The 26,771-nt window shown below is 32.8% G+C and overlaps 1 protein-coding gene and 1 long non-coding RNA gene across 27 annotated transcripts in view; one reads left to right on the top strand and one right to left on the bottom strand.

The window, feature by feature from the left end:
• Nucleotides 1–5,133, top strand: part of LOC105861928 (uncharacterized) — a 35,960-nt gene extending 30,827 nt beyond the window's left edge. Inside the window, exon 3 of the long non-coding RNA XR_012916055.1 lies at nucleotides 5,052–5,133. This is a non-coding gene — a long non-coding RNA (uncharacterized LOC105861928). The remainder of the gene's footprint in view (nucleotides 1–5,051) is intronic.
• ADGRL2 (adhesion G protein-coupled receptor L2) overlaps nucleotides 1–26,771 on the bottom strand; it is a 632,947-nt gene that overhangs the window by 136,481 nt on the left and 469,695 nt on the right. For all 26 annotated transcript variants that reach the window (XM_075999599.1, XM_075999596.1, XM_075999609.1 and 23 more), the window contains one exon: nucleotides 24,911–25,083. In XM_075999599.1, coding sequence (XP_075855714.1) covers nucleotides 24,911–24,983 — 73 coding nt within the window. In that variant the 5' untranslated portion in view covers nucleotides 24,984–25,083. The remainder of the gene's footprint in view (nucleotides 1–24,910; nucleotides 25,084–26,771) is intronic.

Here is a 26,771-nt window from a genome sequence, read left to right as displayed (position 1 = left end):
GTTTGGGAGTGGAGTTGTGAAGAAAAGGACTGTCAAACATGTTTTAGAGATTTTTTCAGTTGCTATAAAAGGATTATTTCTGGTATCATCATTTAAAACCTGAGGTTCCTTGGGCAATACTTTGCAATACTTAGGAGGCAATGAGGAAAGGCTACACCCAAGCAACTGAATCCCATTCAATGGTTACTATGGTTTGGGTCCCTTAAAAGCTTGCAAGACAATAATAAAGATCAACCTGAGCTGTCTGTTGCCCATCATCAGTTCATATATGACAAGGCCTAAACAGAGAAGGCAATCAATCCTACCAAGGCCAAAGATCAATAGCCTGGGAATCAAACAGCATGATTTCTAACTCGTGTCTGCTACCAGCTAGCTCCAGCTATTGACCACAAACAAATTACCCAACTTCACTGCACTGTTAGACCCCCATAAAATGAGGAGACCCCATGCCTTTTTAAAATTTATATAGAATAATGTCTATGAGAAAGTATAAACATAATGCCAGAAATCATATTCTCAGACTTTCAGTATTCATTCATTTTTCTTTGTGATTTAGTACTCAGACACCAGCATCACTTTTATGTATTTGGTTTTATGGGCAATTTTTTTTTCAAAACAAATTTTGGTGTTTTTTTCTTTTTTACAATAGTGTGACTGGGATAGGGTTCATTCATTTATTCATTCCTCCAACAATTATTTTATTTAATATCTCCTCTATAGCAGACACTGTTGTTGCATGGAAGACATTGGTGGATGCAAAAGTGATTAGGTGAACTTGCCTGGTCAAAGACTAAAAGTGCTATGAAAAATTAAATATTCGTCTTCTTTCCCTAGAGTTTATAAAATGCAAATCTAGCACCAAAATAAAGGCTTACTCATGTTCTATTAATATAGTTATCTGCTGGGAAATTCATTTATTCATTAATTTATTCATTCATTCAGCAAATATTTATTCATTTAAAAATATCTGTTGTCCCTGGCACTTTCCTCAGGTCTGGGAATATATACTAGCAAAAGACACCATCCCTGCTCTCACGAAGCTACAATAAAGTAACATAAAACTAGTTGCGAATCAAGAACTATCTGTTACCTTAATATTAGATATCAATACAGAGCTATTTGCTAAATGAAAAGAGTACTTGCCTAGTAATGGCAAGAGGTGATAGGCACTACTGGGTGGTAAGAGAAGTTCAAAATTCACTGGCAACAAATTAAAAGGGAAGCAAAAGTTGCTAAAAGGGGCTGGGTTATTATGGATTGGCTGGGCTTTTTCTGAGGAATTTACCAATAAGGATAATGCAAAAACAATATGCTTAATCTATTCTTAAAAAGTATCTATTTTCTAAATTTAAGAAGTTTTTTCTGTCATCCATTTTAGTCTTCTTTAAAAATTCCTTGGGCCAGGTGCACTGGCTCATACCTGTAATCCCAGCACTCTAGGAAGCTGAGGCAAAGAATGGCTTGAGTTCAAGAGTTCAAGACCTGCTTGAGCAAGAGCAAGAACTTGTCTCTACTAAAAACAGATAAAAATCCTTGATAACTAACATAAGATGAGCAGACCACATTATAATCTGGTATTTCACCATATTAATTTTCTTTTCCCTTAAGTTACAAATTTTGCTAGTTTTAACTTTGTCAAGTGAAACAAAATTCAAAGGTAAATGCAATATTTCTTTTTTTATAAATTATCTTTTGCCATACTTTCTGATAACAAAAACAGACTGATGTAATTAAGGAAAAACACTAATTTTAAGTAAATTATTTTATAACAAAATAACATATGATGAAAATGTTCAAGGGTTAAACCAAGTATATTCATGCATTTGTTGATGAAGAACAATATCAAATGTTAAAAGACATTTTAGAAGTGATACTGACAAAATTAGTAAAATATAAATTTCTCTGGGTGTAACACTGCACAGCAATACCTTTAATCAGACATATGGAACCTGCTAGGACATCTGACATCTCTTAGCAAATGGTAGATGAGTTTCTTTAAGTGATTTGATGTTACTGAAAACTTAAAATCTTTGCAAAACTAGCTATGCTAAAATACTTTGCTACTTATCCTATTAAAATGTCAGTAAAATATGCACATATCCTAAAACTAGTGACACGTAATGAAAATTATCAAAATAAGCCAAAGTTAAGCAATTGGAAGACAACAGTGTATTTTAAAACAATCACCTATTACATGGTTAAAGTGTTTTTATAAGATAAAGTGAAAAACAATAATGAATAAAAAGAAAACTAAAGGCAAGTATTTTTTAAATTAGAAGCAAATATTCTTCTTTTGTAGACTAACTTTATTTCACAGTTTAGAGTCAGTGTAGATACTGGCCTCCTTCTAATCTAATTTCTTAATATGTAAGATGAGGAAACTGAACCATAGAAATTAATTAGACTCAGAATTAGACCAAAAACCCAAATTATGGATTCTCAGAAATTATGTTTTCCTAAAGCACCTCCTGAGTCATGTTATCATGGTGTATTTTTCCAGGAATTCAGAGATCTAAGTGACTGAACTCATACACAAAATGTGATTATAAAATTTGCTAGACAATTACCCTAATCCTATACATCATATGTATCAAAACATCACTACATACCCCATGAATATGTACAATTATTATTTGTCAATTAAAAATAAAAATAAAAAAAATTGCTAGACATATTGCACATTTGAGGCTTTCATATACACTTTTTTTTTTTTTGAGACAGAGTCTCGCTTTGTTGTCCAGGCTAGAGTGAGTGCCGTGGCGTCAGCCTAGCTCACAGCAACCTTAAACTCCTGAGCTCAAGTGATCCTTCTGCCTCAGCCTCCCGAGTAGCTGGGACTACAGGCATGCGCCACCATGCCCGGCTAATTTTTTTTTTTTATATATATATATCAGTTGGCCAATTAATTTCTTTCTATTTATAGTAGAGACGGGGTCTCGCTCTTGCTCAGGCTGGTTTTGAACTCCTGACCTTGAGCAATCCGCCCACCTCGGCCTCCCAAGAGCTAGGATTACAGGCGTGAGCCACAGCGCCCGGCCTCATATACACTTTTAAAAAGACCACAAAGTAATTGCATGCTATTTAGTCTTTAAAATATGGAAAACCAAGTTTTTTATGAAAAAAAAACCATGAAATGTCCCCAAAATGTTAGTTTCTAGGAATCAAAAATTTCAAATACTTTTTTATTGTTCTCCCAATTTTCTATGATGTCTGAATTTGCTCATAACACAAGTCATTAAAAATACTTTTATGTTTTAAAAACAAAGCCTCATATAAGATTAAAGTTCAAAGGACAAAAAGAAAATGAGTATTAATCAAATAACACATAACTTTTGTTTTGTGGTCATTTTTACTTATGTGAGAATTTGTAATCATGTAGAATTAGGAAAAAGAAACATTTATTTCAAAAACTACCATGCAACAGAGATAAAAATAATAGCATTAAATTAACACAATGACTTAAATTACACAATTTCTTTTCATAAAAACATTTATACACAGGCATGTCAGAATTAAAGTGGCAAATGTTATAAAATAATTTGATGCTCAAATTATTAAAATATTTTAAAACTCAGTGACAATTTTTCTTTATCTTAAACTGTGTCAGTTATTTCAAGCTTTTATTAGTAGCATCTTCTTAATCCTTACTAATTATCAAAATAATCTGAATGTTCAAACATCAAACATAATTATTTAAACTCTGGACAATTAATTCCATAGGTACATATCAAAATTATATTTATTCAGTTAACATTTTCTAACATGTAGAAAAATAAATGATAATACACATTATTTGACTATAAACTCCCTGGCATTTTAAAATAAAAACTACATAGCAGGCTGAAAATAAACGATAGCCAACAAAAAACAAACACCCTAAATTACAAATGGCACACTATATTATGTCTGGGAAAACAACGATAAATGTATCCATAGTTTATTTCATGTGTTTTTTAAAGTGTAAGTTTTGTAAATAATTATTTTTTTCAGTACTTTTATTTACACTTGCTATCATTTTTAAAGGTTGCTAAATTTTCACCATCCCTGATGTATAAGTAATTATCCTCAATTCTGATAACTTAAGAACACCAAGTTAAATACTGATCCTGTTCTGTCTGTTTAAGCTGAATCTCTAAGAGATGAGATGTGTTGTGTTTGGGAAGACAGCAAAGATAAGATTAAGGAATACTCTATCTCAAGCCTTGGTTCTAAATATTTTTATACCACATTTGTTCTTCCTAAGAGGAATGTTATGGGAATAGCTAAAACAATCTTCATTCTTAGTTTTAGTTCTTCACACCACCAACCACCAAAAACTGCACATAGTAAAAACTTTATGAATATAGCATTTGCTGAATGAAATAACAAATGACTTTATGTATAATTCCAATCAAGAAGTGGCACTATGGGCTCAATGATTAAGTGTATGTTCTAAGTGTCATTAGATCTGGCTTTCTCCATTTTGACATGTCATATATAGCATTTCAAATTGCCTATATGTGGCCTCAATATAAACCAACATTGCTATTATCCTAGGAGAATAATAATAAATTTAAGTACCTAGAACTAACTGCTTATATTTCCAAGAGTTAGAGTATTATATAATATTTAACTAATACCCTAATCTGATTTCCAGTTTCTTCGCCACTGGTCCAAATGTAGTCGTCTTTACATTTTCTTATTTCTCTAATCCCAACTAACCATAATTCTAGTTCTCCATTTGAGATAAGAATGCATCCCCATATATTTTCAAGGGCCATTCTAAAAGTACCAATATAACAGTAAAGATTTAGTTGACAGTAATGAGGATAAAGATTAATTGCTCTATAAACATAAGAAAAATTCTTCTAAGAGGCCCATAGAAGGTTAGATCAATGGCATATATAGCCAATGATATTCTCTCTAACCCTCTTACAAAATAGGAGTTTAAAAATTTCTTCATTTATCCAATAATTTACTTCAATATTGTTATATACAAAGAACTCAAATTTAAAATAAAAGTGATATATTAAATCACAATATAATCTTTTAATTATATATTTATTGACTAGGAACAAACCTCTTCCACATACAAGCTATCAATGGATGGTGAATTTGAAAGAAGAAGCTGGTATTATGTGAAAGTTGCCACCAAAAAGAACCATCTGTGGGCTGATAAAGGCTTGTCTACTGAGGTGTCTATGCAATGCCAAAATATCTAGTCAACACAATTAAAACACAGAGTTAAGAAAGATGTCTGGCACCAGAGACAAAAGCATATGCTGAATACTCCATCTTTCACTTTCTCAATTGGCTGTCTGCAGTAAGACCTAGACCAGGGAGACTTAGCTTGAGTGTGAACAGTGGCTTATCCATGTATGAACCTTTAAAGCCATTTCCTTTTTATATATATGCATTGCTTACATTATGGATGGTTAAATCACAGCCACCACAGTATATACATGCATCTAGAAACATTTTAAAACTAAAAACCAAAATGGATTTTCATTATTATACAAATTAAAGAGCATCATAAATTTTGTGTCAGATATCCCTGGATATGAATGAATCTCATCACTATATTCTTGATTCAGACCTAAGTCACCTATCTGTGCATAAGTTTCCTCAGCTACAAAATTGAGAAAACAGCATAAACTGCATAGAATTATTGTGAGCATTACACCCAGGGCAATGAATAAAAAGTCCCTAGTACACAGGGTCTGATATCTAGTAAGGATTCAGCATAGGGTGGCCATTGTTTTTAGATTTGAATGAAAATCCAAATTAGAGAGAGAGATTAAAATCTAGTTCTTTCTATATACCTATAATAAAAGCTTCCCAAACTTTACTCATGTTTCTTATTTAATAATGAATGCATGCCTCACACTAAATGCTTGCTAGAAATTATGAAATATTAAGGCCCTAAAATATTTTGTTAATTCTGTAATTAAGAATGCCCCACTGACAAGTCTGTCTAAGTCTCAGCATATTACCACTACTATATTTTTAATCGTAATAACTTCATTAAACTGACCTCAGAAATTATCCATCATATCCACTTCTCTTCTTGTATTTCTTATCTTGGTGAATTCACAATCCACCTTGATTCCTGACATTCACCACTCACCAAATCTAGACATAAACTGATATTTCCGCCAGCCCTGAGTTCATTCTAACTCAAATGATCTGCTTACAGGCACTGCTGAGGGGCAAAGCCAACTTGACTGAGACCCTGCCAGCAATCACTCACAGTTCATTGAAAAAGATATGGTTCTTTGACTCAAGAGCAGTCAGCCCATGATCCTGAGAGCAATGTATGATGTGGCTTCATAAAAGAAAAGGAGTGAAACGCATGAATTTCTCCTGTTCTCAGGAATTCAAACTGGGAAACATGGGACAATTCCAGAATTACAGCAAGAGCTGAAACTGACAGGGTGATAAGGCTGGGTGGAGTACAGTAGAAATCCTAAAACAAAACTGCAAGGCAGGAAAAATAAGAAAAAGATTGAGTAGAGGGAAAGAAAAGAGAGAAGTAGGCAGATACAAAGGGAATCCATGGGCCAAATAACTAAGCGAATAAACAGAGTCCCAGAAATGCCTGCTGCTTCAGATTGTGAATCTGTGTTAGATATGACCAGTTTCCACACCATCTTCCAAACTCCACAAGGACCAGCCAGGCATATGACTCCCCCTGGATCCCTGACAGAGAGTCTAGTTTACTTTATTCCCAAACCTCCATTAGTCTCTGTTCCTTACTACCCACAAACTTGAATAAATCACCCTTTCTCTCATCAGTGATTTATCAAATCCCATCAATTCTACTTCTGAAATCTCATCAATTCATTCCTTTTTATCTAATCTCATTGCAATTTTTTCCTAGTCTCTCACTCTTCCTTACCTGGATATCACTGCCACAGGCACAAATGGACAGGGCACAGGATGAATTCAGCTCACAGGTATATTTCATTTGCCCCATCAGTGTCTGAATTTGTGTTTTAAGTTAGTTGCCCATATTTCAAAATACAGAGATATAACATTCAAATTGAAACTCTGACTTTTCTTGAGAAAAAAAAAAATCAGCTCGAAGGACAATACACTCACATTGAAAAAGTATCAAAATAATGACAAAATAAACACCTGAATCTGAGTGCCATCTGCTTACTTTAGACAAGCATGCATTTTCCAGTTTTGTTTCATTTCGTTATATCCTGCCTACTTCACTGGTTTATGTTAATTGTCTGGTCCCACAGGAACTTGTCAAACATTTTATTGTTTGCAACAGTCAACCCCATTAACCCAAATACATACTTCTAGAACAAAAATCTATGATCACCCTTTAAAGTATTCTATAACTATCTCTCCTACATGATAAAATTCCAACTCTTCCACATGAATGATCTAGCCCCAGCTTTATTCAAAGCTGTCTCTAGTCACCCCGCCATGCGCAAATATTGAACTGTTTGAACTGTTTGCAATTCACCCCGTTTTTTAGTAGCATTGTTTCTGCACTCTCTTCCCATTCCTAGAATGCCTTTCTCATTCTTCTTCAGCTGGCCAATTCTTAAGCATTCAGGTATCTCTGCTGTTTCAGTTTCAGCTGGTGTGCCACCTATGCAGCTCTCTCTAGTTTTCTTGTAAGGTGTCATAAGGTACCATTATTATTGTTAAGTTCCTTAAAGGCAATAAACATGCCTAGTACACAGCACAGTCTGGGCACATGGCTTACGTTCTGGCAGATGTTTAAATGTTTAAACATTTCATTTCCAGGCCTTATCAGTTCTAAAAGTTAGGCATGTTCCCAGTTTTATACTAAATAAGAAAACACAGGCTCAAGTTAAATAACTTGCACAAGTTCACATAGGTGGTCAGAGAGTCAGAATTTGAACCATTAGACTTTACACCAAAACTCGCTTGCCTTTGAGTATGTATCTTTTGTCGTTCCCATGAGAAACTCATATAAATGTAATTTCACTACAGGATATGTCAGTGAAAGGAAACAGAGACCAAGTCAATACAAACGACCATAATGCCTAATCCTAAATCAAAGCTGACAGGACAAATCCTGTGAAACGTTCAGCAGTATCACTGAAATGTAACTGGCTGTAGAAATTCCATGGCCACGTTCAGAGCTCAAGGAAAACCATAAAAAACTTTTATAATATCTTAATTTTGAGCACTTAGCACTTCATTATCTTACCATAATGCAAAGATGATTACAAAAAAGAAAACAAAAATGCAATCTATAATGGAAATGTATTAAGAAAATTCACTGCCCACAGGATAGGCAAAAGATAGACCACAAAACTCTTAAGAAAAATATTTATGATAGTCAAAAAAACACAATTAACAGAACTAATTAAAGGATAATTTTGTGATCTAACTTATTAAATTTCCACAAAAGTAACACTGTTACAAATGCTTCCAGCACAAATTAATTTGAGCAGTACTTAGCAACAGCTTGCGAGATAAATTTGTTAAGCATAAAATTCTAAATTTTGTTTTCAAACATCACAGTACTACATTACAAAAGAACTTAACCCTATAACAATCACCTCATGTAGTGGTAAAGATCAAAATGTATGAAGAAACAAAAAAAAAATCTTTAATATTTCTTTAACCACTTGCTTTGCTTTCATTTTTTTTACAATCTTTGACAATTTCACTGCTTATTCACATAGGTTGCAAATCATAAAGTTTTTAAAGAGATTCAAACATGAAGCCTAATTAAATGTCCCAGTTTTCTTTAAAACACCAATACCCACATTTTTTTTTTTGCCTTCACTTGCATCTCTGGGCCAAAAAAAAACACTAACAAGTATTGTTCTAGGTACATTAGGGAGTAAAACCCTTGAAAGCAATAATCTTCTTCACACAGATGGATATAGGTGTTTTCAGTGTTCAATATAGCATCCTCTTGCCACATAAGCACCTGCAGTCTTATACTGTCCTGCACGGCATTCCTAAAAACACCTGGGCAAGCTGTTCACTAAAAAAACTAGACATTGGAAGAGATGATGGATAATTAGCAAATAAAACTATTCCTGGCACTCTCCTGACATTAGTGCAGAACCAAGCTCCAAGCCAGCACCTGGTAAAGGGAACTGCTAGATGTGATAATTCCAATTTACACATTCAGCACAACATTCTGTCTGCCTGTCAATTTGAAACAGTTTCCTATTCAGTGATAACAGATACCCCAAAAGAATGCAGTGTCAAAATGCTGACATGAATTTTTTATGCACCAACTAGACCCTCTCCTCTGGACCAGCTGCATCTGCTTTCTTCACTCTTGGACTGGTCTGACAGTTCAGTTCTTTTGTCTACTATACCGAAAAAATTTTGATTTTTATAAGGTAAATTTAAAGTATCAGATCTTCATATAGAATAAAATACCAATAAAATTTTCTTAAGCACAGATAAAAAAATAATTTAAAGAAGTTGTAAAAAAATTCACTATGTTAGTGTATCTTTATTATAATATATACTACAGTACTTCTCAGCTGCTAAAACCATGAAAGTATACATTTCTACTGGATACAGAATTTACTAATATTTTTCCTAAGTTGATAGAGAAAATGAGAATAGAAAAAAGCAAGAAAGAGACAGACACACAGAGACAGCATGTTAAATCGGATATACATTTGCAAATGCTAAATCCGAAGACAAAAATAAAATTTTTACTCAAATCCATGGAGGTTTATTTTCCTCCAGATATTTTCATATGATCATATTTTGAAGAAGTACTATAAAAAGGCAATTAGGTCAATGTTATATTCAGGGGAACATTTTATTCCTTCCTACTTAAATGGCAAATATATGGACTATGCTTAAAGAATGTTACTGCTTGGTTTTTTTTTTTTTTTTTAAGAGATGGGGTCTCACACTGTGGCCCAGGCTGGAGTGCAGTGATGTGATCATAGCTTACTGCAGCCTCCAACTCCCAGGGCTCAAATGATCCTCCCACATCAGCATGCTACCATGCCTGATTAATTTTTTAAAACAAGTTTTTTTAGAGAGGGGGGTTTTACTATATTGCCCTGGCTGGTCTCAAACTCCTGGACTCAAGGGTTCCTTGCACCTTGGCCTTCCAAAGTGCTAGTATTACAGATATGAGCCACCATGCTCAGCCTGTTTTTGTTACTTTTTCCCATATACATGCCAGATTAGATTCATAAATATCTCTCTCCATAAGAAACAATCCCCTTCTCCTTTCAGGTAGTTACTTGGAAAATTATTGATTTGTTCTAATAATGCAGCAATATTCCGCTTATATTTGTCTTATAAAATACTAATATATTGTTTTCATTTACTTTCAGTGGTGCTAAACTTTCATTTTAAGAATGGACTGCCTTTCTAAAATGAATATAAACCATTCAGGAAAGAAGTTTGATCAAACAATGGGGAAATACACACGATCTCAAGAGTTTTCTAAATAACTAGAGATACTGCCATTAGTTATTATTTTTAAATAAATGCCTTCATAATCATCTTCTAAAGCATCTTTTCAAACCAAAGAAAGCATATGACAATATCAGCTGGGTTCACCACTCGATTTCAGGAAGAAAACTCCATGTTTAAGGAAGAGAAGCCAACATTAATTAATTCAGGTACAGGTTATTATCATCCAGATAATTTAAAGAACTATCAAAATCATGCAATAAGAATTAAGGCCACAGTCAGTAACTAACTAGAGTTTATTACAATTAAGTCTTACAGTATACTTAAAGTATACTCAGCTGTTAATCCTAAAGACTATTCCTACAAGGTATACACTATACATGTATGGACACTTGTTTGTTTTCTATATTCACAAACTCACCATACTGTTTTAGGTGGTCATTAGTGAAACTGCTGTCCCATAAATGAAGTATATATTTTAAAATGTTACTTTGTTACTAAGTCACCTTGAACCCACTTCTCAATTAAAATATTTCTGAAAGCCTAAGCACTACAAATAATATAGAAATAAATAAAACATTGTCCCTGACCTCAAGAAATTCACCAAAACATATAAAGGAGGCATAAGAGGTGACATATCACAAAAAAAGCCTTTTAGGAAAACAAGTACCTATAAATTGCTCTGTGCAACAAAAATGTACTTTCTTGGTCACATTAGACATATCTTAAGTGTTCAATAACCACATGTGCTTTACTATATTGAACTGTGCTGCTTAGATAAATTCAGAGGATTCCTGTTTACATATATTTAAAAAAAAGTTTCATAAGATTACTAGCTTTTGAAAAAGTATACTAAAGGCCAAAAAGAAACTGAATATGTAGAAGGGTGAATTCATCGGCATTGTTTTTAAGAAACAATTAGTAATATAGCCTGGCTAGAGGTATGGGGTATGGGAGGAAACCCACACTTTGAAGTTAAAGTTGAAGTCTGAATTTTATGCTACATCTTTTAGTAAAACCTGGTCAAAGAATTGACAAGATTAAAGTAAATAATGAAAATATAAGTAAATGAAAAGACAATGGCTAACATATAGCAGATGTTCAGAAACTGAAAGAAGGGGGAAGGCAGGGGGAAGAGAGAGAAAAAGGATGAAGGGGACTTAAAGGGGTGCTGAGAAGAAGACATGAAGGAGAACAGAGCTAGGTGCTGGCTCTTACTTTTGTTCACTAGAGTAGACCAATATTAGCTCTAAGACCCTAATGAAATGTTATGGTTAAGCCTTAAAATGATCTACTGATGCTGGCAAATGTTTTTAAAATACTGTGCTCTAGAATACATAGATTAGTAATCAGTAATTAAGTCATAAAGTAGCTTTCATTCTAGTAAAGGTGTTCATAATTAATGTGGGCTCTTGTAGTGGGGCGAAGGAGTATTTAGGAAGAAGGAGTTAAATATTAATACTGTCCACTGACTGTAGCACAATGTCAACCGTATCGTGTGTCCTTGTACTTCTTAGTATATAGCATTTCAAATCTTTAAATGAGTCTCTCATCTGTGGTCAAGTGAAATGCATTCCAAGATACAGAATTAAAGAGGTACTAGTCATTCAAGTTATTTATTTGTATTTCTCTTCAAACCTATGTATTTAAAGTTGTCAAATTATATATCAAAGATTATAAAGCAAATAAACATTACTTAGGAAAGTGTCCACTGTGACAAATTTGTCTTTATCTTTGACTTACTACTTTATTAAAACATTTAATCTTAAAACCTATTTATAGATCTACCAGTATTACAACGAAGAAAATCTTCCCAAAAGACCAAAATATTATTTAAATTTAAACTTAGTTTAATCCTTTTTTAAAAAAACAAAATTACTAGAAACATTTGTTTGGACAAATTGAAGGGTTTCAATTTTACATCATTACGTTTTAACTTGCCTAATCAGTTGAACAAAAAGTACTTTATGTAAAATGATTCTTTTAGTTGCCTTAGCTACAAATCCCTGCAGGATAATATAATTGAAATCTACTCACGTAAGTTAGGAATAATTAGGGCCCCAAATTAAGCCAAACACAAAGTTAATTCAAATAGTCAGCTGCTGTCATTTAAATGGTTATGGGGTTTTATTGTTGCTTAACATTTCTGAATGCTTTTAAGTGTACTTTGTTCTTCCGGTCTGTATTTAGTGTTTTAGTACAAATAGAAAAGAGATTGAGAAGTAAAGATTCACCAGCCTTTAAACTGGAGTCACACCTATACTCAGTCTTTTGTCATGGAAGTTTTTCTACTCAATCTTGCTATCAGTCAATTAACAACACTGTTGAAAAGAATGGAGTGACAGCTCTCAAAGGCAAGCTTTCTGGTAAATAAAGCAAAATCACAGAATCTACAGTGAGTACCATTAATGCAACAAAAGTAAGAGCTTTTGAAAGCTAACAGGGATGGTTTCTTATTTGCTTAAACTCTAAAACAAAGCAAAGGATTAAACAAGCTTCCTGTTGTAAGCAAACTAAAGGGAAAAGATAATGTCCAAAACCCATACCTGAAAGAGGGGCTTTGAGGGGCTCAGGAGGCATGTCTTTTAACTATTTTAATGATGACTGATAATAAGTTTGAACTGATTCCTAAATATTGTAAAAGTTAAAATTATTACAGGTTTTCAGTATTCTGGTATTGATCGTTCTCAGCAATAGTTGGTACCTTCAAAGAGAAACTATGCTTTTTAAAAAATATGTGTGTGGCTGTAAACTTCTGAAGATTGTCTGAAAGTTGCAGAGTTAGCAAGACTGGGAGTCTCCTAATGTATATAATATTCATTACTGAACAAAGTGAATCTTAACATAGTTTTTAATCTAAAATGGTAATATTAAGAAAGCTTTGAAATACATTATGTCTTTTGGTAATCACCATAAATTACACAATGTTAGGTAAAATATTTTAAGGCGTATTTTAAATATTCTTGAGTGACAGCCTCATGAGAGGAAAATACACCAATGATCTGAAGCTAAATATAAAATTCTACAGAAAGAAAAACAGAGTTGCAGTAAGCAGAGGTTGGCAAAGGAACAATCTCTGCAGGCCCTAGTTTCTTCATCTGAAAAGTGAAAAATTCTACACTTGCTAATCTCCAAGTTGTGATTCCCAGTCTAATACTCCTTAATGCTGCCAAAAAATTCAAAATAAAAATATTCTGACCTCTCAGGTACATATATAGAACTCCTATTTGTTTAAAATTTGCTATTTGCTTACTTTTTTTTTGCCTTTAAAAGGCTTAAGAGTCTAATAAACTTCATGAAGAAATAAATTTATAATTTGCTATTTACATTATCATAAAACTAAAATAAGTCATCAGTAATCTATCTTTGTGTGTGTCTGACAGCAAAAGCAAAAGGAGATTCTCTTCAGTAATAAGAAGAAAGAAGAAAATCTTGGATTAAGTATAATACTACCAAATGGAAAAATCACCAGATGACCTCAGACAATAAAATATATTTAGCTGTCTGTGATGATCAGTTTATATTCAAATATTCCCATCCTACAACTGTCATGGTGCTAACAAGTCACGGTATTAATACAGAAGTGAAAATGACAACAACTATTAATTGTTTATGTTGACTGCGAAAAGTTAGTATAAAACTTTTTCTAAACAAGTTAAGACAATATGTACTTTGCATTACATGATTTTATGGAGTTAAATAATAAAATACATTGTGTTTTAAAACACTATTAAAAATAATGTTTATATAAATGATAGAATGAAAGTAGGACAGACCAATGGGGAATAGAGGGAAATATTAGGGAGAAAGGGTTAGGCTGCATTGTTGCTCAGGGATTTTTCAAAGCAAATCAGCAGATAAAAGGTCAATAGAAAGCATATAAAATAGGATTAATAAGTGTAACAAAATATAAAAATGTTCACTAAGGTTTCAAGGTAGCTTAGTGCCTTTTTTAATAAAATGAGTTATACAACCAAGAGTGCTTTTATATCCAAATGTTAACTATGTTGTTTGGGTTAAAAACAAACCTGGATTTACGGCAGTCACTGTCATGCAAAATCTGATTTTCTAGACTAAACACTTTAATAATCAAAACTCCTTGATACAGATGTCCCCTCACAGACCAGCAACCTCAGCATCACCTGGGAGCTTATAAGAAATGCAGACTCTCAATGGATTAAATTTTGAGGAGCAATTTTCTAGAGAAAAATAAGATTTTTAAACCCAGCATGGCCTCCATTAGGTTTCCTCTTCCGCTGTTCGCATCTCTTCCTGAATCTTTCTGTCTCTGGATCCTAATACACAGTCTCTCCTTTCCTAGATGAGCCTTCCTGCCCTTGCACTGGGTTCCATTTCCCTTCCTTCTGCCTGTAGATAAATACAAGTATTTGATATGTCTACTAAACGCAACCAAAAAGGAAAATTACAAAAAAAAAAGCATTTTCCTTAAACAATGGAATACACTGAACCTACACCAACTATATCCTTCACTTTTAAGAACCTGCCACCCGCACCTAACCTCATATCAGCATTGTACCATATAAAAAGTTGTCTCTTAAAATCCAACAGGCTTTCTATTGTGTTTAACTAAGTTAAATAATTCCTTAGCTCTTACTAATCTATTATGTTAGCTCTAACCAAAACCTGAATTTAATACAGGCATATCTACCACCCTGGTTTAGATTTTAATATGCTGCTACTAACAGAAAGAAATATCAGGAAGAGTGGAGAGAACCAACGATTAATACACACACACAAACATACATCAATTAGATACAAAGAGGTGGTATAAGACGTGTCCTATAAATAAGCAACAAAAAAAATGAGTTTTAACTTAGATCTCTTTTTTAGATTAAACGCCTATGCAAAACAAAACTCTTCTTCATCTGAACCTCTCTGTGTTTTTTGTTGGTTTTTTTTTTCAGATAATTCCTATGTTTCTTGACACTCCAGAATTCCTAAAATGCAGAACTTTATATTCACTATGGGATATTTTGTTTTGGTTTTTTTTTTGGTTTTTTTTTTTGTGTTTTTTTTTTTTTTTGAGACAGAGTCTCGCTTTCTTGCCTAGGCTAGAGTGAGTGCCGTGGCATCAGCCTAGCTCACAGCAACCTCAAACTCCCGGGCTCAAGTGATCCTCCTGCCCCAGCCTCCCGAGTAGCTGGGACTACAGGCACGAGCCACCATGCCCGGCTGATTTTTATATTATATATATTAGTTGGCCAATTAATTTCTTTCTATTTTTTTTTATGGTAGAGACGGGGTCTCGCTCAGGCTGGTTTTGAACTCCTGACCTTGAGCGATCCGCCCGCCTCGGCCTCCCAGAGTGCTAGGATTACAGGCGTGAGCCACACTATGGGATATTTTAATCCTCTCTCTCTCTCTCTCTCCTCTCCCTCACCTCTGGCTGTAAACCCTCCCCCTTCTCCAAAAAAAAAATCCCTTAAAAATAAACTTTATTAAATAGCTTAGGTGCAAAAAAGAGATCATTTAAGTAGAGAAGAACACTGATGTATTATTGGAATCAGAAAAACAGTAACATTTTCATCCACAGTTCAATCTGTGTAGATATAAATGATGAACATTTCTGTTCTTTTTTTCTTTTCTTTTTTTTTCAGACAAGAGTTTCACTCTGTCACTCTGGGTAGACTGCATTGGTGTCATCATAGCTCACTTGCAACTTCAAACTCCTGGGCTCAAGCAATCTTCCTGCTTCAGTCTCCTGAGTAGCTGGGACTACAGGCATGCGCCACAAAGCCCAGCTAATTTTTCTATTTTTAGTAGAGATGGGATCTTACTCTTACTCAAGCTGGTCTCCAATGCGTGAGCTCAAGCGTTTCTACCAATCCTCCCGTCTCAGCCTCCCAGGGTACAAGGATTATAGGCAAGAGCCACCTAGCCTGGCCTCTTACTTATACTGTTTTAACTGTTGTCCATTATGCATTTTTAATATATGTATGTCCCAATTTCAACTACTTTGTTAGTTAAAATTTGATTAACACCAGTAGTTTAATATTAGTTTACTTCATTTTAAATTAACTGACTGAAAACCTTAGCTCTTAGCTTATAACAAAGGTAATTCCTGATGAATTAAAAATTTAAATAGAAACATTTAAGAGCTACTTATGTAAGTAAATAAATATTTAACTAATAAGATATGAACTCTTAAGAATAAAAACAATGTAAGATCTCACAAAAGAAAATAGCATATACATCAAGAAAGAAACAAGAAAAAAGGATGAATACGGCAAATGTTAAATCTGTGATTAGTATTGTATTACAAATTTCTTCTGTTTGAAATTTTCATAAAAAATGTCAGCAATATAAATTAAGCTAAAAGGCAAATTGGAATACATTTTTCTTAAGAAAACTGACAAAAGGGTATTATAATCAATGAATAGTAAAAAATAAAAAAAGTAGAAATAGAAGAGAACATAGGCAAAAGTAGTAAACAAAAATACTCACATCAAAATTACAACTGACCAGTAAGCAAATCCATGAGAAATGTTTTCACCCTTACAAGTAGCCCTCAAATTACAAATTGACTGCCACATTAGAAATTGTTTTTTCCCTTAGACCCATGGTGCTTTATTACAAAAATAGAATAAAAACTTCAAAAACAAAACAATCCTTTCTAATTTAATGAAAAATTTCTTTTTTTAAATTGTTTCCTGTGTATGAGTTATATGCAGCTTGAAAAATAGTTCTCATGGCTCCCAAGGTGAAGAGACATGTGAATTACACATGCTTTTATCTAGGCTCAAAACTAGCCTGAGTTAAATACAACTTACATGGCAGTTAATGTGTTAATTTCTAATCAGATACTCGTTTTCACATACCAAAGTGTGAAATTCTTTTTAAAATTTAAAAGTGTGTGCTGGTAAAGTACATAGAGATTGATACTCTCACACACTGGTAATCAATGTGAACATTGATACAACCTTTCAGAAAAGCCTGTTTGAAAGATGTCTACATTTCTGGTACAATAGTCAGAATTCTAGCATTCTAGCCTCAGGAAATAATCAGATGTGAAGGAAAAAATTATATAGGTATTTATCTTACTTATACCTGAAAGAAATCAAGTATAGATGGCTGACAGGTAAAGGAAAAACGTAAGTAATTTTTTGATATATAAATGATAAATTACAATGCAGCTGTTTCAATCCAGTATTATCGAAACATATAATGGCATAATAATATAGCTTATGATAAAAGAATGTAAAAAATCTGATTATAAGAGTATATATATATATATAAGTGTATTAGGGGAAAAAAACAAAAATGAAACGTGCTATGGTTATATCACAGTCAGAATTATGAACAATTTAAAAATTTTATCTTAATTTTTTAATTTTCTGTCTTTTCTCATGAAGATGTATTACATTTAAAATCAGAAGAAAAAAACACCATTAAGAAAAAATAAGCACTCAAAGCAAGAATTATGGCAGACATAAAAGTCAAACTCAGGAGAGTCCCATGCTGATAAGAAGAGATTATAAATGTTGTTTTTGCTTCCTGAAGTGCTGATACGGAATTCCCTTCTCAGCTTTACATTTTAGCCAAGAGATCCCAAGGCTGAGACTAGGTATTCTCCTGGAATCACTTCTGTCAAGTTGACAAAAGGAGTTCAGGAACAGGGTTGAAAGATGCCATGAGATATTCACTAATCCACAGTGATGTCTAATACATGTAGCCTGCATGGCTGTCATATGTCATTCTTTGTCATGCAGAGGAGGTGAAAAGAAAATAAAGAGTACCATAGGGTACCGAGCATATGTTTCAGTAAGACACATCCTTAGTAATATGGCAGATAAGTTTTTCGAGACACACTAGGTTCTATATTAATACTCAGATGTGTTCAATCACTTCTCTTATTCTCTAACCACAACCTAAATATGTAATATATAAAAAGAATGAAAAAGCATATTAATGCAAAAAATGAAGAGCTTGATCAAAACAGAAATTAATGAGTAATGAGTAATTAACAGAATTACAGTTCCACAAAATTAAGGTGCTTTAAATGCCTCTCGTGCTTTTAATTAATCTACCTTTAACATACTATTATTGAGTCTTTCAAAATGTAACAATAACTGTGATAAATGCCTAATATGCATGTAAAATCAGTATTTCTAATATTTAGCACAGACAGGCTAATAACCTCTTTTAGCAAAGTACTTCATAGTATCAAATTTATTTATAAATATTTGATATGGTCTTTTCTGTCAGGAAATGGAGGTTTGTAAAAATTAAATAGCAAGCAATAGAATGTCAACGAGGTCTGCTGGGTGACTGGTGTGAGTCCCCATCAGCAATAGATCTACTACTGGTCAATTAACAGAGATTGTGGATGACTGAACCGTTCCTACTACTGGGATAGGAGCAAAAGAGAATGGAACAGAGTAGAAAGTGAGAGGAAAAGTTGGAAGGAAAAAAAACAAAAAATCAGCCAAGCACTTAACTTTATCCTCATTTATTAAATAAACATGGCATATTTTGACACTAAATGCTGGCATACAAAATAGCCAACGTATAATTCAAATTAACTTTTAAAAAAATGCCAGCGTATCCTATTTAGCATAGTTTTATTTTTTCCAACTTTGAGTCACATTCAGACCAAATTTACTCTTTGAATCCTCATAGCAATACTATAAGGCATTTGGTTTTCATAAGACAAAGAAGCAACGTGATACAATTTGTAAATGGCATTAATATTTGTCTTTTTTAAAATGGATTACATCACTACCTATGGAGAAGAAAGCTGGTATAATCAAAATCACATTACGCCCACATAACACAATAAAGAATATTTAAAGTGTCCAAAGAACAATAATTATGTACTTTCTTAAGGGGTAAAATCACACTGATCCACCCTAAAATATAAATAAAATCTTTAAAAAAAGAAACTAATGCATTGTTTTGAATGGATGTTAATTTACACAATTTGTGGATTTAAAAAATGTTACATTTGCTATGGAGCGAGCACAGATAAACAATTTCCATTAATTTAATGGCAGTTGTGACTCCCATTAAGTTTAATAGGAGTCACACAGCCAAATCCTCATGTACCTTGCTGCAAATTTACCTCCTAGACTTCAACAAATCAAAAATACTGAAATGAACAAAAATAGTCAATTTTGCTAGACTGGAAAATCTAAAGTTCCTACAGTAAGTTAGTTCAGTGTTATCACAGCAATAGTCATGTTATTATCATGACTATTATCATGTTATTATCATAGCAATAGTCATGTTGTTATTCCCAACAACAAAAAGAAGGGTAAAACAATGAAAAGAGACAAACTGAAGCAAGAATTTTAGAGCTCTACTAAACATAGCATTTATCCCTAACAGAAAATATGCTGTTGTCCCAATCTGATACGAATTTTTCATAATTTTTTTCCTCAGTACACTGTTGAAAAAGAGTAAAAGAAAAAAAAATTCTTTTTTTGAAGACTAAAATTATTCCCAAGGAGCCTAATCAGGAGACCAACCGGCAAAGGTACAGACACTAACTCCCAGGAAACAACAGGTTACTAAATTCTGAATCACATACCATCATTATTTTTTCAAAAATACTTTTTAAAAAGTTATAGATAGTCTATCTATACCCATGCACCCCTACCCTCACCTCGACCATCCCCACACACAAATAGTATATACCACAGTGGCTCTTCAAGTGTGATGCTCAACATCACCCCAGAATTTGTCAGAAATGCTAAAGACTATGTTGCACCTCAGAACTTCCAGGTGATTCTACTGCATCTAAAGTTTGAGAACCACTACAATACTCTATTCCACATCCGTGCTGTTCTCTCTCCATAGATTGGTTTTTTCCCTCTACCATTTCACCACAGCTTTACCTAGCTTATTCAGTTTACATAAAGACAAAGCCCAAGCATCACCATCACTTCCAGCTGGAAGACTTTGCTGATATACATCCACCTACTCAACTACTTCACATTCCAATAACTCTGTGAATATTATCACATGACATTTGTCAACCTGTTATTGCAACTGGTGATTGCCTCTCCCTTGCTATTAAGACTTTGAGCCTCCTTAAAGATTTATTCCATTAATGTGATGGATATAGATTGAGTGCTTACTATAAACAAGGCATTGTTCTAGGCACTTTGAATACATCAATTAACAACAACAAAAAAATCCTTGCCCTTATGAAATTGACATATTTTGTGTACGTGCATATGTGTGCACATGCATATGTATATGTACATATATATGTACACATATAAAATGTGTATGTAAATGACAGAATGAAAGAAAAAAGAAAGAATGAATATAGTAGTCTGCATTATTTTAATCCTTCTGAATTTTAACCTTGGAGAATAAAATTACTATTCCTTCCACCGAATTCAGACCATTCTGAAGGAAATATTCATATGCTAAAAAGAGATTATTCTAATTCATATTTAACCCCTAGATGCTTTTTCTTTTACCCAGATAATAAAAATAAACTACAGACACATATCATTTTTCAGTGAATAACATTTACTCAAAAATCATTATAAAATGTGCTGAGAGGATTTAAAAGTAAAGTAAAAACTGGTAAGATATTATTTCTACAGCTATGTTCTAAAGTTGTCTTGATTTTTGGAAAGTAAATATGCAAGAGCATATCTGGCATACCTGGCATTTATACATGATATAACATTTTCCTTTGAAATAAGAATAAGCAACAGTGTAATTTGAGTTAATTAACTAAAATTCTGACTAATGAAACCTAATTACATACTCACTGCATAAAGAATTCAACCTGAAATCCATATTACCAATTTTGCTGAAGAACTGCTATTATTTGTAACTTGTCACTTGAGCAAGCCTTCGTATGTCTGACTTATGCTTGCCAAGGCTCCATTATATAGTATAATTTAATTCTCTAGGACACAAAAATTCAATTTGCTTTCCTACTTACTGATACATGATTCCACAGTGGATTACTATGCTTACAAAAATTGGTCAAAAGACTCAAAGCACATCAGTTTCTCAACAAAACTGAATTTTGGAGAGTCTGAGGTTAGTTCTCTAGAAATAAAATCAATTATAAGAAAAATTTACCAAATATTTTGAAACTTTGCTCTCTATAAAATCATTTTATTAGGGAATACTAAACAATTTGAAAAAACACACAAGAGAGGAGAGATGTAAATATATAAAACACTTCCTGTTTCACAAAAACAAGTACATTTTAATGGGTAAGATTTGATTCTTAAAAACTGATTCATTGAGATAGAAACAAACAGACGGAAGGTAATTTTACCAATCAAATCCTTATATAATTAGCTTTGATCACGTTAAAACAAAAAATGCTTAGTGATTTGCTCTTTAATATGCACACAAAATATGACATATTTATAATGTTGTCTGAACACAGAATAAGCCCTTCTTACAAATTTGGAAGTTTACCTCTCATATGAACAGATGTAAAGCAAATCCAAAATTATGTTAAGCCTTTAAAATCATATACCAAGGTAAAACACAACTGTAAACAGGAGAAAAGAAAGCTCTAAAAAGGGAGGTAAGACCCATGGCTATTCTACAATACATGGGCTAGTTTTGTTTTTTGTTTTTGTTTTTTTTTTTTAAATCTCAATTAGTTGCCATTAAAATCTTAACATCTTAAAAATCTTAACATCTGATTTATACTGAAAGGTCAGAAGACTGAGAAAACCAGACCAAATAGTGGAATGGTGATCATGGGTTCTCCTGTCAAGCACCTTACTGTTGCAGACCTCAAGACTGTTCTGCTGCCCTCAACTTCCTTTACCTGCTTGGTATCAATAGGTATTTGAGGTTTCAGTGCCTGCAAAAGACCATGAGGCTCCTCAAGATTAAGAATTTCGCTTTATGCAATTTTGAATCCTAAGTACCGGGCTCAGTTTACTCAATAAATGAGAAAAGAGGGAGACAACCACCTAAGAAAACTTATCTGAGTTTGTTTGCAAGAACCTAGGAACTCATTTAAAAAAAAAACAAAACAAAAGAAAAAACAACTCATTTCTCTATAAGATTTTAAAAGGTAACAATCATGTAAGGGCCGCAAAGAAACTTAATGGTTGAATGGTTAGTTTATATCTTCCTTCCTATGCCTTCATACCTAACTTTGATTGGTTTTCTCTATAGGTGTTCAGAGCGTTATCTGCTTTTTGGCAATAAAAGACTATTATGTCATGTAAAACTTTTTTAAGACAAACCCATGTGATGCTGGATCAATGTTCTAACAGTGTGCATTAACTGTGTATACTCTTATAGCTAGCAGTGTGGGTTTGTCCCAGGTTCTTTTTACCCATAGGAGGGATTTGCTTCAAAAGCAACACCCCCTGGCCTGATGCGCCAAAAATGAAATTTCTTTTAAGAGCAGATATGAATCCTGACCTGGTAGCTGACACGAAAAATAAAGCTGCAGTATCTCCTGAAAAAGTCTCTGTTTGCTAGCCCCCTGCTGAGTTAAGCTACTGTGCCAGCAAAGTGGTCTCTATCTTGATTGGAAATTTTTTCATTATGTGGACTAATGAGCCATTGGTCCACACCTGGAATCTTTTTTAAATGTATAAAAACATTCTAATATAACAGCAGGAATCCAGTTAGTTTTTCCCCAAAAACCAGATACAAAATAATAGACTATACACAAGATTTTCATAACCATCTAAGCCAGAGATTTATATTATTAAACATAGTTCCTGTTTAGTGTTTATGATGTCAGTATTATTCATTCAGATATATTACATTTTAATGTTAGATTTGATGTATTTTTAGTTCTAAAGCAAAGAACAATGTCATCTGAAAATATTAATCCATTTGTAACTTTCAAGGGTGACTTAAGTCCAAGTAAACATTATCTACTTTCTGAAAAGAGAAATTCTTATTGTAAATATTTCCAAATTTATTATTTATTTAAATTATATTTTTAAGTTACATAAATATATTGAATGCAGGGAACAGGAAAGACAAGGAGAAATTGATGAAACATAAATTTAGAAACAGCAATTCAAGTAAAATTCTTTTGGCAAAATAAAAATGTTAACATTTGAAGCTTACAACAAAGACAATGGAATAATAAGCTTCTATCTTTTAGTTAACAGGAAGCCTTTTTCTTCATAAAATAAAATATCATTTTATTAAGGTATAAAAGGGATCACTTAAAAGTATATATAAAACCACTTTTTAAATTCTAAAATATTTTTCATGAATATTTCATTGGAATTTTTAAAAATCCATTATATTTTACATGAATTTCTCAGAGATTTTGTATTCTTTACAAATTTTACAAGATTAATGTATTTTCATGCTGAATAACATAACCACCACTATCAACTACCTATAAAATTTATACATCTTAGTTCCATATTAACTTCTAGCTCTAAAAAGCATCTCTATAGCTGTTGCTTTCATATGGAAATAATATTTAAGACTAAGGAAATAATGGATACCAGAAAATCTACACAGTAGTTAAGAAATGATGGTTCCAATTATTTCATTAGGTCTCAAAAGTGTGTTTATTTCTTTAAAAATCAGGTCTGTCTTGAAAAATATACTCACTACTATTTTTAGATTTAAAAAGTTGTTAAAGCAAGAGTGCTTTAACAAGTTCTATACCTCTTTAAGTACAGGAAAATAGTTACTATATTTCTGCAAATTTTCACATTATAAAGAATATGTATAGATAGATATATAGTTAGAGATAACAGACAACATAAAAAAGAAGCACTATAAAAAATTTTTTTTCTCAGCCTAAACAAGAGGGACATCCCAACTCTACAAAAAATAGAAAATTAGCTAAGCATGGCAGCACATGCCTGTAGTCCCAGCTACTTGGGAGGCTGAGGTAGGAGGGTCTCTTGAGCCCAAGAGTTTGAGGCTATAGTGAGCTATCATGAGGCCACTGTACCTCAGCCTTGGTGACAGAGCAAGACCTTGTCTCAAAAAAATAAGCAAAAAACAAAAAAAGTTTTTCTAAAAAACACAACTAATGGGGGAAAGGCACTGTGTGGGGGTAGTGGCAAGCTTATAGACCTGGCTTGGGTGAGACAAAGGCATTATATGTAACCCAAATTTTTGTACCCTCATAATATTCTAAAATAAAAATAAATAAAAATATACATATTAAAAATTTCAATTTAATAGTTTTAGAACTAGAACTATGACCATACTTAAGAAGCAGACAAAATTAAAGACAAAGTATAATAAAAGAGCTGCCACAAAATATTTCAACTTTACTGGAATAAATGTAATCAACAAATGTAAAATATATACCAAAACAAAGCTTTCATTTAGTTCCCTTAGGGTTGTTTAGAATGGTTATATTTTATAAATTTATGTAAAATACAAATTCACACATCTAGCACTTTCTCTACTATATAGCTATGTAATGAAAATAATCAATCACCAAAAAAGAGTTTGACATTCAGGAAATCTTTATGACATCTATTTTTAAAATAATATCTTAGCCACTTGCACATAAAGAAGACCACATAGTTCAAGTTCTCCTGGATTTAAAAACAAAATTTAAACTGCATCTTACCTTCTGTATTCGGTAAGAAGCTGATTATAATGATAAACCACAGACTTCGCATTCTGCAACCAGAAGACACCATTATTGATCCCTTTAAATATTTTCTTTGTATTCCTTAATGAATCTAGTTATAAATGCCCAGCCTCATCGAAACCAGCAGTCTGCATCATTGATCTTCATATCTGAAAAACAAACAAATCCATCATTTACTTCATGGTCCTTCCACATTGGGGGAAAAAAAGCAAAAATAACAACAAGAACTCTCTCTCTCCCCACTTCCCACTGCTGAGTATAAAATATATTTTGATTCTATAGCCAATATGGAAGCTGCTCCTATATACTGGATATCTGAGCCTTACATTCTGAAAACAGTGAAAGCCCAAAAAGCATTTATAGGTAACCATAACATATACATTCATAGTAGAGTCACATAAATACCTAATGATTTTTTTTTAGAAAAGCATGAAAAACTTAGAATGTTATCCTAGAATAATACATCTGTCTATGACACATACTAATTTTCTTTTCAAAGTACTAGCTTTAAAAATTTTATAAATACATATACTTTTTCTGGTTTTGTTTCTACTGATGGTAACAGCAATAACATCTATTAATTTATCCAGCTACCTTGCCAGATAGATTAGAGATGTAAGGAGTTTATTTTTCTATACAAAGTTGTATAATTATTAACATGAGTGTATTTTCATTTATACAACAAAAGGCATTCTGAAAATGGCACATTCCTAAATATCACAAAACAAATTGCTATTTCTGACTGTTGGTTACTCATAGTGGGAACAGTTTAATAAAGTGATTATTTCATAACTATTTCATTTTAAAATTTTATATTTCATATACTGGTTTTGCTTACAGCAAGGTATAACTTCTTAGATCAAACCTACATCCTTGAGTCCACTGGACCCAAATAAAAACCCAAAGACCATGATAACTGTATCTCCAAAGCTGCATCACCATTTTTTTTTAAACTAGGGGAGGGGGTGGCGAAAAATACAATACCAGAGTCCAGGCTAATTTTGACTAGCCCTTAAAGATCCAGTTCTCTAAACTGGAAAGTATACAAAAACTTCAGGATTGTGACTTAATCTAAGCATTTCTCAGTTCCTAGGACTCTAAGATGCGGTCATTTGCTGGGTCCTAATTGTTTAACTTCTTTCTAGGGTTGCCTGAGGAGTTACAGAATAAATATTAGCCTTACAATATATATAAAATTAAGGCAGTTCTCTAATATATCTAGCTTCCTGGTCTAGCCTCTGAGGGTAAAGAAATTACAAATTCTTCCTTTAAAGGGACATCTTACACAATAGTTTCCTATTATTTTCTTCTAAGTAATAGTCTTACCAAGTTTTCTTGCCACCCTTAATCTGCTGCAACTAAAGAATTTTATATAGTGGAGCAGGGAAGAGACTCCTCTCCCCCAATTCTGACATATATATAACTGAGATGAAACAAACTTATTATAACTTAGATGTTGTCAAAGCATAAAGAAAATTTAGAAAACAATTTTCTTGATAACTTTGAGTTCTCTCACATTATCTGACCTATTTAACATTTACTACATGCTTCATGTATCACATGAGATCCTATTAACTCACTATATACCATTATCAGTTCGCTACAATGTAACTTCAATGGGAAAATAGTTAAATAATAAATGGTTTGTAACACTTGCACTAAAACGATACTATCTTGCTTTATCAACAAACACACCAAAAAGAATGAAAAAGTTAATCTGAAATTATCTAATGTTTAAATATAAAGATCCATAAAAATCACATGCAAAACCAGCAAGGTATTTCTGTAATAAGAAGTTTGTTTTATCACACCCATAGTTTCACAGATACAACTGCTT

The sequence above is a fragment of the Microcebus murinus genome, chromosome 2 (assembly GCF_040939455.1).
Source record: "Microcebus murinus isolate Inina chromosome 2, M.murinus_Inina_mat1.0, whole genome shotgun sequence".
Classification (NCBI taxonomy): Eukaryota; Metazoa; Chordata; class Mammalia; order Primates; family Cheirogaleidae; genus Microcebus; species Microcebus murinus.
The sequence above is the reverse complement of the archived record's forward strand: the minus strand, read 5'-3'. Positions and strand labels throughout refer to the sequence as shown.